This window comes from Catharus ustulatus, chromosome 26 (assembly GCF_009819885.2).
Source record: "Catharus ustulatus isolate bCatUst1 chromosome 26, bCatUst1.pri.v2, whole genome shotgun sequence".
Lineage (NCBI taxonomy): Eukaryota > Metazoa > Chordata > Aves > Passeriformes > Turdidae > Catharus > Catharus ustulatus.
Window position 1 is genome coordinate 2,780,953 of NC_046246.1, and position 13,174 is coordinate 2,794,126.

The 13,174-nt window shown below is 43.7% G+C and overlaps 1 protein-coding gene across 1 annotated transcript in view; it reads right to left on the reverse strand.

Moving 5' to 3' along the window:
* Positions 1-243: 243 nt before the first annotated feature.
* KDM1A (lysine demethylase 1A) overlaps positions 244-13,174 on the reverse strand; it is a 29,445-nt gene continuing 16,514 nt past the window's right edge. Inside the window, exons 9-20 of the mRNA XM_033080901.1 lie at positions 11,929-12,023; positions 10,938-11,080; positions 10,375-10,465; positions 8,541-8,675; positions 7,263-7,336; positions 6,526-6,637; positions 6,026-6,158; positions 5,141-5,328; positions 4,581-4,695; positions 3,360-3,487; positions 2,882-3,028; positions 244-1,404 (exon numbers count right to left, since the gene is read on the reverse strand). Of these exons, the coding sequence (XP_032936792.1) occupies positions 1,219-1,404; positions 2,882-3,028; positions 3,360-3,487; positions 4,581-4,695; positions 5,141-5,328; positions 6,026-6,158; positions 6,526-6,637; positions 7,263-7,336; positions 8,541-8,675; positions 10,375-10,465; positions 10,938-11,080; positions 11,929-12,023 (1,547 nt within the window). The 3' untranslated portion in view covers positions 244-1,218. The remainder of the gene's footprint in view (positions 1,405-2,881; positions 3,029-3,359; positions 3,488-4,580; positions 4,696-5,140; positions 5,329-6,025; positions 6,159-6,525; positions 6,638-7,262; positions 7,337-8,540; positions 8,676-10,374; positions 10,466-10,937; positions 11,081-11,928; positions 12,024-13,174) is intronic.

Below are 13,174 nucleotides of genomic sequence, written 5' to 3' on the forward strand. Positions count from 1 at the left end.
AATTACAGGTTAATCCCAAACCAGGTGGAGATAACAGAACACAGGTGTGTCAGGGCAGGCCTGTGCTGTGTGAGGGTTCTAGGAGCAGTGGATGTTTGCCACAAGCCTGGTGTCACAGATAACAGGTGGACAAAAAGTGTCACCTGCTCTGCTGCAGGTTAAGGCAGAGGGTCACAGTCAGACACTGTTACTGTACCAGGAGTGTGCCAGAGCTTTCTGGCAGAAAGACACAACCATAACAAAGGCATTTGATAGATATTTTATAGATATCCATACATGGGACAGCAGCTCCAAAGGAGATTTCCAGACTGGGGATGTCCTATTGCTCCTCTCATCCCAAGTAGCACTGCCTGTTCTGGTCCCTGGGAAGGTGAAAGGACATTCCCCTTTAACTGCCATTCCCCTTAGCTGCCCTGGGGTGATCTTTTCAGTCTCCTTTGGAATGTTTAACACACCAGGAGCATTCAGTGGTTCCATGCACTGACAGGTGGTGAGCAGTACAGCACCACACACTGCACACACAGTTCCCCTCAGGACATTGGAACATGATTCAGTACCTTTTCTTTTGTTGGAAGTATTTAATAAACCAGTATGCTTAGCATACTCAGGTCACTCTACAGCAGGATGCAGATGGTGTAGCAGCCAATGGACCATTTTGGAGAGCTGTGATTTGCTGTTACTGGTAGGCAAACAGTTGCCCCAAATTCTTGAATGCCAGACAGGAATAGAATTGGTCAAAAATATTACTCTTGAAAACAAAGGCATAAAAAAACCACAAAGAAATTTACATACATTCTACACTAAGCTAGTATTCATAGCAACCAGCTTCTAGAGGTCCTTGTGCAATTACCAAACTGTAAATACACACATAGGTAGAAAAAACCCCCAAACACCCTAAAAAACCCTCCAGCTATTTTTGACTTCCAAGAAATATCTGCAGAGTCGAAGTCCCTGACCAGCTTTGCAGGAAAGGATTCTATTTACCAACCCTTCAAAGATTTTGTAAAAGGCTGCCAAGCCAAAGGTCCTGCAAGCTCCTGTAAGGCCATTCTCAGCCAAGGCTGGTGCAGTAATTCAGGCTCCTCTCAGCAGACACCGCTACAAACTACTCGGGTATCTCCATGGGCGGCTCCGCAGCGGCAGCACCGCGGGCTTGGCGCTCCTCTGGTGGCCCTGGCGCTCCTCTGGTGGCCCTGGCGCTCCTCTGGTGGCCGTGGCTCACATGCTGGCAGCCTGCTGGGGGGGCACAGCGGGCGTGGGCTGCCGGGGCAGGGTGTACATGGCCCCCAGGAACTGGTCGGCGATGCGGCCGGCCTCGCGCAGCCCGCTCAGCAGCGCCCCGTGCACCGTGGCCGGGTAGTTGCGGATCGTGTGCTCGCCCGCGAAGAACAGCCGGGGGATGGGCTGTGGGGAGACAACACCAGCAGGGGTTACTTGTGCTTCTCAGTTCTGCAGAAAATGAATTAATACATTAAGAATGCCAGAAGGCCTCTAATCACAGCAAGGTCTCCATTAACGTGAAGGTTGTGCATATAAGATAGGTCATATTGAATCTGTTTTAAGCTGCGTACAAATTACCAAGAAAATAAAGCTCTATTCGATAAGAAATGCTTGCAGGGCCAGAGAATGCACAGAATTCACAGAATCACTGGGTTGGAAGAGACCTTCAACATCATCGAGTCCAACCGCTGCCCTAACACCTCAATCAGACCATGGCACCCAGTGCCACATCCAGTCTTTGCTTAAACACATCCAGGGATGGTGCCTCCACCTCCTCCCTGGGCAGATAATTCCAGTACTTTATCAATCTTTCCATAAAAACTTTTTCCTAATATCCAACCTGTATCTCCCTGGCACAGCTTGGGGCTGTGTCCTCTGGTTCTGTCAGTGCTGCCTGACAGAGACCAACCCCAGCTGAGCACAGGCACCTTTCAGGGAGCCGTAGGGAGTGATGAGGTCACCCCTGAGTCTCCTTTTCTCCAGGCTGAACAAGCCCAGCTCCCTCAGCCCTTCCTCACAGGGTTTGTGTTCCAGACCCCTCCCCAGCCTCGTTGCCTCCTCTGGACACACTCAAGTCTCAATGTCCTCCCTAAACTGAGGGGACAGGACTGGACACAGAAGCAGAGGAGGGTCCTGTCCCAGCTGTAACTGTAACTCTACAGCCCAATTGTCAAATATTTAGGAAGAATACTTTGTAATCCTGGAACATGAACTCTAGCACAGTAAGCAAACAAAAAAAAAATCAACAACTTGCTTAAATCAGCAGTTTCTCTTTAAACTGAGACCTTAAATAACTACCCACAGAATCATAAAAAGTGGGAGAAAATATTCATGTATTACATTTTGCAGGGAATAATTTTATTAATAGCTGTGTGTATTTAATGGTTTGTACCATTAGAACAAGAACTCAAATAAAGCCAAAGCCACACAGCCCTTCCTGGCAGTGCTTCCAAGGGTGGCTGTTGCTTCCAAACTTAATTTCCTCACCATGATCTGGAGATGACTCCTGCCTTCATTGTGTTGGGCCCCCATCTGGAAGAGGCCTTTTGATTCCAGTTCTCACTCTGGCCTTCACCCTCTTTCAAACTACAACTCACTTAAATATGGTCATGGACAACAAAAATATGAAGTACAAAACAGATATAATTTTAAATACTCTGTTCATAACCAAACGGGTTTTCTGAATAAAAATGCTCTTTCTTTAGGAAACAAATGACACCAAACCTGTGATGACAGAATTAATGAATGAAAAAACTTATTATTTTACAGGTTTTAATCATTCATTGTAAGATATAAGTTATCTAAACTTGTGTTTAGATATGTATGTAAACTTCTTAGAAAAATCATTCTGTTTTGAGGTTTTTGAAAAGTAATTTCTCACCTGTGGAGCACCTGGAATGGATGGCCCTGGAGTAATTGGCTGAGCCATCAGATCATAGTCATTCCCAGAGGACCCAGCAGCCACGTAGGAGTAGGAGCCCCTGGCCCAGGGGTCAGCACGCCAGCGGGACACCACAGTCTCCTTAGGCTGAGACAAAACACGAGCTTCAGTTGTTGACAAAGTGCAAATTCTACAGTTTGTGACAAATACAAACAAAGCAAATTGCAACAATATAAGGGACAAAGTCCTTGGGCTGAGCTTAGTGGTGGAACTCCATGTTTGTATCTATGACAACACTTACTCAGGTAAATCTTTGATGGAATTCCTTAAGTCTTTCCAATATATCGCATGTAGAGATCCTCAAGTGCAACTCAGACATTTGTAGCTGCACAGCCCTGCTGTGTGTTCTGTTTCCTCTGTTTCTTCACCCACACACTGACAATGCACTCACCTCTCCTTCAGCCAGAGCTGCACTCACCTGGGGCACAGCACTGCTGCCAAAAATGCCTTTGAGAATGGCAAGGCACCGCCCAACAATGACATCATCACTGATATTCTCCATGATCCCTGCTGCTTCTCCTGCTACCAAGGCCAACAAAATCGGTGCTGAGAGGGGGTAGGAGAGAAAAAAACCCAAAACAATTCAATTATTGAAATTGAACATTTTGATCAGACAAGTTGGACACAGATCTGCAGTTAATCCACAAGGTTAGAGACTAAACAAATCCAACAAAAGCAGTCCTAAATTTTCCACCATCATGTCAATATAACAGAGAAAATTAATTTATATATGCCATGGTATTATTTAGAATTATCTTGAGAACTAATGTATTAAAAAGTAAATAAATACATCAGGAATGATGTTCCAATGTTTCACAGTCTAACCACATTAACTACTACCCAACTAGAAATGGTAATTGTGTTTTATTTCAGCCATCTGACTTGTGCTTCAACATGAGGTTTTACTGCATTTCTGTTCCCTTTCTACCTGCTCTGCCTATCTTCATGAGAAGGAAGACTTAGAATTTAGCATGTGAAGCTAATTTGTACATGACCTGATCTTTTCATCTAAACCAAACCATGACCCTGCTTGTTAACTTTATAACAGAGGCATCATAAAGCCAAAAAAGCCACAGGAACACCCTTGCTGTCCAAGGCTCATTACTTACATTCCTCCAGTAAAATCTTACCAAACATTTTAATAATTCAATAGCCTAGAAAGGCACTTCCCTTACACAGCATTTTTTTCCAGTTAACAGAGAAACCTGGCCTGTTTATGAGAGAATGGAAGAATACCAACTGTAAAACAACTAGCTCATCTAATAATGCTCATTGTATTCACCTTTCCCTTTGGTCTGGGCAATGGCAGTAACAAAACCAGTAACTTACTGCAGAGATCTGACAATCTATTGTGGCAGCACCAGCCACAGATAAAGCAGAACTAGTGTCCTGCTGTAGTAGGAATGCAATTTAACAGGCCTGGAACCCAGCATCTCACACTTCTCTGTGTGCTGCCCCAACCTACCACAGAACTGTCTGCAATTAGTGCTGCTCTTTGCTTCCATTTGTCTTCCTAAAAATCCCACCTTCTTATCATACCCACATGTGAACACTATCAGCATTTTAAAAAGTGGTTTTTTTCTAGCTCTGAAGCTATATAAATAAGACACTGGCAAAAGCAGACATGCACCACAGCTACCTTTGTACAGGTTCCAGAAGAGGAAAAGTTCCCCCCTGCTTGCAGTAGTGCTCCCAACATGGCCAAACAAATTGACACTTGGATCCCAGAAAACACGATCAAAACACAACACAACCTAGAAAGAAAGAGTATCAACAGTTAGGAAAAAAATAAAAATAAAGACAATTACACTCACTGATGTTTATCACTGGACACATCATGGAAGGGGAATTTGGTGAATCTATAGTGCATATACATAATGCATGGAGGGGTATGCCTACAACTGCCTTCCCACAGGTCACTATGCTCTCAGAGTTTACCAGTTTTCTGGTTAGCAAGTTCCACCAGATCTACTTCTGCAATTTAATTATTTAATTTATTATTAATTATTTAATTTAATTATTTTAAGCCTGTGTGGGAAATAGACAAGAGGCCCTTACAGCTCCTCAGACAATTTTCTATCAAACCCTAACCAGACAGCTGTGGAAAAGGCATTCTTCCTCCCCCAGCAGAATCCTCCCACATTTCAGATTGTGTCTGTGACAGCTCTGCCTGCTGCAGCTCCCCCAGTGCCAATGCACCTTGTTCAGGTTGCCAAATCCCATGCGCTGCACTGCAGAGGTTTTCCACTCAGGAAGAGGTGGCACAAACTGAACTGCTGGAGGCTGCTGCTTCAGCACTCCCAGGGGCAGAGTGCACAGCACAGCATCACACTTGTAAATGAAGGTCTGGCTCGTAGATCGGGTATTTACAGCTATCACTTCACAGCCTGCAAAAGGCAGAGAAAAGCAGATGAATAGACCATGAGGCAAAAGCACTGGATTAAAAATTAAAGAAATCACCATAACCACATCAGAAAGTATTTTTTTATAGAGACAGCTTTACACTAACAGTATTTAACTTGTAGGCAAGTTGTTACTGGCCATTTAGCTCTATTCCAGAAAACACAATTAAGCAGCATCTGAAAATGGCCTTACTGGGATAAGCCTAAAGGTTCATCCAGGTCAGTAAATACTATTTAAATATATCCATAAATAAACAACAAGTACTACATTGCTCTCCCAGCTGACAGTTTCCCAAGCCCAATGTTTTAAAGAACAACAAAAAGATACATTCCTTCCATTACATTCATTTATATTTCTAATACCAGGTCCTATGGCACCAAGCCTTAAAGCAGTCCCAGATCTTACTCCAAATGCTTCAATCAATGAAGTAAATAAATAATGTGAACAATCAGCAAATACATCTGAAAAAGACTGTGTCAAATGAGTCACAGAAATAATCAAAAAACCACTCAAGATTAATAAATCTCTGGCTTATACAATCCCAGTAAGAACCATGGCTGTTTATCTAACCCCAAACAGGTAATGGGAGGGGTTTTACACTATCAGTCCTCACTTCCAGAAGCATTCAATTCTACTGTTTATGTTCACACTCCCTCAGAGCAGTTTCCTGGGGTTCAGTACCTGATGCTGTGTAGCGAACCTGTCGAACTGCTGTGTTTAATTTAATGTCCAGCCCTTCTGCTAAGGCCACTGGCACACAGGAATATCCATTCCTCACTGTCAAGTGGCTGCCTGTGAATTCAAAGTCATCATCCTAAAATGAAGAGGGACAAAAAGCATGCATTCATAATGAAGTCCCCTAAGTCAACAGAAAATAATCAACAACTCTACACAATGGCAAAAAAATTATTTCAAAAAAATTTAAAAGAATCAAATAAATGTGAAATTCTTTCTGATAATTCATCAAGTAGTAAGTATGGAAACTTTCAGCAGACAGAACTGTTACAGATTGTTTTGGCACTAACAAAAAGCTGTCTGGAATTTCATCATCAAATAATAATCACATAAGAACTCAGTAGCTGCACAAAAGCAGGCACACCTAACAGTTAGAAACTCTAAAATCATAGAATGGAAGAAATACAGTTCAACTTTTAATGAATTGCTGAGTACTGATGACCTACCTGGTCCCAGTGCTTCAGTGAAAGTGTGGAAAGGGGTGTAGCATTAGCAAATTCTAGGTTTGCAAAATGCCAGTCAAGTATTTGCCTGTCTCTTGAGGACAAATAAACATCACTAGAAAAACCAGATACAAAGATATTTAATTGGTTAGAACAGGATATTGTAAATGCATTGCTTCTGAAAATGTTTTTACAAGTCATTTTTGAGTCTCTGCTTAGTCCAGAAATAAAAACATTAAAAACCAAAACAGATTCTGTTTCAAACATCTGGATCTCTCTCATGAAAGCTGAGTATCAAAATCCAGCAAATTCAGGTTTTTACAGCAGAGTAAAATAAAATACTCAGAGAGAAGCTAAAAACTTCAGAAATAAAAAAGGTTACATAAATAATGGCTAAGGAAAATTGCACAGAATAATAATATTCTACCAACACAAGCAGGATTTTATGCTACCATCACTGGCAGGTATGTAAAACCTCAAATGCCTTTTGAGATCAGGCACTGATCACTGCCAGAATTTCTACAGAATCAGCCTCTCAGAAGCACCTTTGCTGTTTGAGTCATCTCTAAAAACGAGGAAGTTGAGTTCTACAGCTGAGGGAACTCAAACTCTGTGTTTGTACCTTTGTAACCCCTTGAGTTTCCATAATAAAAGCACACCACAGCATTTTTGAAACTCAGGGGAAAGGTGTTAAAAGAACTGCTTTGCTAAGAATTGAACCTTTTAGTTTGTATCTTTACCTTGGTGGGTTGGCTTCAAGTTCTTGTAATTTCTCTTCCAGCTTTCCTTGTGTTTCTGCCAATTCATCATACTCCTATTAAGATTAAAAGCTAACATTAAAACTGGTTTACATGTAAAAAGACTTGAAGACATCATGGAGCATCAGACTGGACCTAGTCTCAAGAGAAATCCCTAGAAAAGTCACTTCATGGAAGTGAAATCAAGTTTGTTATTTTTTTCAACATTTAATCCAGCATATTTTGCTCTTCTGCTCTTTGTATATACAGAGCTCTGTGTCACACTGCAGAAAAGATCAGTTTGGTGATATTTCAGGAATTTAAACACTCAAAACTGAAGAACTTGAGGGCCCATTACACTCCTGATATTTTAAGGGTTTCTATGGTTCTGAGAGTTTTATATTCCACAAACTATTTATTCTATTCTTTTCTCTCTTAAAAGTTTATATCTAATCTTGAACATGGAGATTTCCAAAGCAGAATCAATCACATGTGAAAACCAAAGATATGATCTAATTCAAGCTTCTCCCTGATTTTAAAAAATAAAAGTAGAACTAGGTATAAAGTCAACAGCCATCTTCCTTCAAAGCACAGTAATTTGGAGTGTCCAATAAAAGCAACAGGAGCACAAAGCTGTTCACTGGTGACAAAACAGAAGAGCCACTACTTTGTATATACACATACAAACACATCCAGAGCTTCCAAATAAGGGTTTGTATCCTCTGTTGAGCAAGGAGCTGAAAAATGATCCTTATTCTACCTGACCTGGGTTAGAATCCATCATAGATAAAAAGGAAACTGTAAAAACTGTTCTAAGGCACATCTCTACATCAAGATACTCCCAGAGAGGGGAAGTAACTCTGCTTGTCAAGGCAGAGCTCTATACATGATCATCTTTGGATAGAATGAAGTCTTTTAGTCAAAAAACCACCTTTATTTATCCTAGAGAAAAGGTATCTCTCTTCAAATGTAGATTTTATTTCCAGACTATTGTGAAATCCAGCTGTATTAAGGACCAAATCTGACCTATAAATTCATCTTCAAAACATGACATTCTGTCTGACACGAGCCAGCACAGACTTATCTAAAACTGAGCTTTAGTATTCCCCAGCTAAAGGTACTCAATGTTAGAACTCAGTGTTAGAACCCAGAGTTAATCACATTCTCCTGAAAGCACTGGATCATAGTGAGAGATGTGGCAACATTTACACTGGCTGATTTTATCTGGCTGCTCAAGTCCTGAGAAAACAGACTGACACACACCATGTATGACATCTTTACCTTGCAAAGAGCAGTCAGATCTCTGTGCTTGCTTTTCACAAGGAACTCTGCTGTAATATCCCGAGGTGGTTTCACTTCTGATGCCTCCTTATACTGCTGATGAAGCTCTTTGATCTTCTCCTTTAAATTCACCATCTTTGAAGACAGAAAGAAAAAGAAAGAAAGAAAAGGGAAAAAATGATGAAAGGCAGACTTCAACAAGTTACTCTGTAAAGTAGATATTCACTTCAAACTATGCCATTATACAAAAGATTTCCTGCTTTTGGTAGGTATCACTCATAAATGCAAGAAGCCACAGTAAATACCATCAACCCTAAACAACATGGCTGAAACCCAACATCTTTGATTTCTTACTATGTTGCAGAGCCTGAGCCAGCATGGCGGGGGAGCCCGGGAGAACTGGGGCTAGCAGTGCAGGGGAGCATGGCAGAAGCAGGAAGGCCGACGGGTGGGGCTGCCTGGCAGCGCGGGAAGCCCAGCATAATCGGGGCCAGCAGCGTGGGGGAGCCCGGCGGTGCGGGGGCCTGCAGTGCCGGCCAGGGCGAGGAAACGCGGCGGCGGTGCAGACGGGAGGGGGCGGCCGGCGAGCGTGGTGGCGGCGGCGGCAGCCCTGCCGGCGGGGCGAGCGAAAGCGGCGCTCGCGAAAGCGCCGCTCGGCGAGCGAAAGCGCCGCCGCTCGCGAAAGCGCCGCTCGCGAAAGCGCCGCCGCGAGCCGCGAACCGCGAGCCGCGAAAGCGCCGCCGCGAGCCGCGAACCGCGAACCGCGAGCCGCGAGCCGCGAACCGCGAGCCGCGAGCCGCGAGCCGCGAACCGCGAGCCGCGAGCCGCGAGCCGCGAACCGCGAGCCGCGAACCGCGAACCGCGAGCCGCGAGCCGCGAGCCGCGAGCCGCGAGCCGCGAACCGCGAGCCGCGAAAGCGCCGCCGCGAGCCGCGAACCGCGAGCCGCGAACCGCGAGCCGCGAACCGCGAGCCGCGAACCGCGAACCGCGAGCCGCGAACCGCGAACCGCGAAAGCGCCACCGCGAGCCGCGAGCCGCGAGCCGCGAGCCGCGAACCGCGAGCCGCGAACCGCGAGCCGCGAACCGCGAGCCGCGAGCCGCGAAAGCGCCGCCGCGAGCCGCGGACCGCGAGCCGCGAAAGCGCCGCGGGGCGGGCGCGGCGCTCGCGAGGCGCGGCGCGGGGCGAGCGAAAGCGGCAGCGGGGCGGACGGCGAGCCCGGAGGCGGCAGCCCTGCCAGCCGGGCGAGCGAACGCGGCAGCGGGGCGGTGCTGACGGGAGAGGGGGGCCAGCGAGCCCGGCGGCGGCGGCAGCAGCACCACCCGGCCAGCCCCGCCGAGCCGTGGCGCTGAGCTGGGCCACCCGATAATTTCAGAACAGTGCAAAAGCATTTCCAATTTGAGAAACTTCCACAGAAAAGTAAAGATGTCATTTACCATGAGCAAAAATAATAGAAGTAGTCCTAAACCACTATTTCTGAACTACAGATCAGATGTGTATGGAAGACAGTAAACATTTCTAAACAGTCCCCAAAAGCCTCAGCCAGTATCAGAATCTCTAAAGGAAGCTGTGAAACATCACTGTTTATCATGCCTGTCCTCTTTCCTTTCTTTTCCCACATGTTTTATGGTTTCCTGCCTAATCAGCTTTTCTCCTGATCAAGCAGGAGACACCTTTGTCCTAACAGGGTTTCTAAGTAGGTCTTAAGCAAAGACATATTTTAAGAACAACATTAATAGCAACTTTCTGATATTTTTCTTTGGACATTTTTTGTACATTTTGCCACTTTCTGAGGAATACAATACTTATCACCTTTTTCTAAATGTCTCATCTGACCTTGTTAAGAAGATCTTTCAATTCCTCTTGTGTTTTCACAATTTTTTTCCAGTGCTCAATCTGCTCATCCTTCACATGCTTCTCCTGCAATCTGGAAAAGGTGAGAAGTGAGAGTCAGGTCAACATAAAATCCTTGCATTAATGAGAAAACTTATTATCACAATCTAATTAGTGAAACACAATAAAACTTCATGTCATGGGATATTTTAGTAAATACTTGCATGGTAATTGGAAATTACTGCAAGTTTCTGTAAATAAGGGATACATGATTAGCTAAAATGTGAGTGTGAGTTACCTTCTGCTATTAAAGGGCATTACAACTGCCATTAGCTTTCAAGCAGTGTTAGTGCACTGTACGGACAGCAATCACATTGAGTGGCTGGAGCAATCATTTTCAGGAAACTTTCATGAAGAGAGGTTTGCTCCTTTAACCATCTGTGAGATCAAGCAGCTGTATTAAGAGGGTAATGTTTACATCTAGGAGCACCAGAATTGTTTCAGGTGTCTTTTGGAGATTCAACCACAAAATAGTAGAGTCTACCAAAAAAAGAGAAGTCACTTACTGTATGACAACCTCCAGAGCCTGACCTAGGGAGACAGGCTTATTATTGAGAACATTAAAATCCAGCTGGTGACTGAGATAGGATGTGGCTTCCAGCAGACGATTAAATTCTTGCTCCACCATTTCATCTTTCTCTTTGGGAACCTAGGAGACAAAACAACAAGCATTGTTCTTAACCCATTCATAAATAATACATAAATAATGCTGAGAATAGCTCTTGGGAAAAAAAAATTAATACCCTCAGCTCTCTGAAATGATCAGACACCAAGGTCTGTACAACACAATGTCACACTTTGCCAGGATGGGCACAAGAAGAGCTGTCAAACCACAATGACAACAGGAATTCTCTTGCAAGAGAAACCAAACTGCCTTATGGGCTCAGAAGATTTCCTTACTGGAAAGAAAGGTGTGTTCATCAAAGCTACAGAAGTTTGCCAAAAGACTCTGATGGTAGAATGGCTCTACACAATCACAAGGCTTTAGAAGGCTTGGCACAGCTCAGTGAAGTAGACAGACAGTAATTTATCTTCTGGAATGGTCACTGTGAGTAAGAACTACCAATCCAGCTTTTCTAGGATGATGGTGGAAACACTGCTGGACACATATGGAATGGTGGTATTTAACTGTACTGATGATACTCAGTTAAATAGTGAGTGCTGCCAGTGTGAAAATACCTGTTACATGATGAGAGCTCAAGTGCTGGAAAGAGCAAACCTCACATCTGTTAAACCGCGCACGGGTTAAACAAAGGAGAGAGAACTTGGCTTCCACAAAACCTCTGAAATGCAAAGGTAAAAACTCATGTGGAAAGAGCAGGTTTTAGAAGAATATGTGCAGGTATGCTACAATATTACTAAAATGCCTAAAAAGGGACACAAGCTTTCCTTCCTCCCTCTCTCTGGAAGCCATCTCATGCTACACCAATAGCCTGGTAACAAACATACTTGAGATATTCATTTTTACAAAGTTCATGGAAACAGTATCAGACTTACAGCTTGTCCATTTGCTTCATAAAGTGGACATTTTTGTTTGATCTTTGCCAACTCCATATTTACTTGTTTGCTGACCACAGCCATGGGATTTCCTCCTGGAAAAAATTTATATAATTAACAGAGCCTCCTGTAAAATTTGTTTGCAATTCAACAAAAACTCCACAGTTAAAGCAAATTCAGAGACTAAAACACCAACTCCAGTGTATGCATTTCAGTAACCTAGTGTAACACTGCCAAAGGTCTGCATTTCAGTGATTCCTGCAATGAGAACATGGAAAAAAACCCACCCAGCAATTATCAATTATCTCCTTGTAGTATCTGAAGGGGTCCTACAGGGAGCCAGAGGGGGACTCTGCATCAGAACCAGTACTGATATGAGAAGGGGTAATGGGTACAAACAGAATGAGGGGAAATTCAGGTTGGATTATTAGGCAGAAGTACTTTCCTGTGAGGGGGTGAGATAGTGGAACAGGTTACTCAAGGAGGTTGTGGATGCCCCAAGCCTGGCAGTGTCCAAGGCCAGGCTGAACAAGGCCCTGAGCAACCTGGTCTAGTGGAAGGTGTCCCTGTCCATGGCAAGGGTGGCTGGCACTAGATGATCTTTAAGGTCCCTTCCAACCCTTAAGATTCCATCATTCCATGAATTAAACATAGAAATATTACAGTCTTTCAATAGGCAAACTGAAATCTGCTTTTTCATGACTGTGCAAGTTCAGTTCTTTGTCTGGAAGCAGTTTCTGTATGCAGTTTAATGAGACTAATCACCAAATTTAGGCTGTCAGTAAAAACTGGGGTTTATTATAGGTTTTACAGTATTTTATCATTTCACTACATTGCTGAAGGATATCCCACACTAAACACTTGTCTGTCTTCTTAGCAGAGTAACCACATCAATAACTGATGCCATCCCATAAAACAGTAATAAATAGGAAGAAATTTGGCTTGTTTGCCATTATTTTTATAACTATTTTTGAAATCATGTGGAGAAAATATTTTTGGGGTTTAAACTCTGAAGAAGGCCTTTCTCTTTAGAATGGCTCTGCATTTCCCCTCCTCCCTTGTTTTCCCATGTAAACTAAAATACATTCTGTCTCTTTAGGGTCTTTCCCATCATACAGCCTTGCTATTTATGAAAACTACTAACTGCCAAAAAGGCTGAATGAGAACACATACCAGAGAGTTATTTTGGTCATGAAAAAAATAGCATTAAGGTTTCACATCGACAGCATCATGCCTCCCAGTTCTC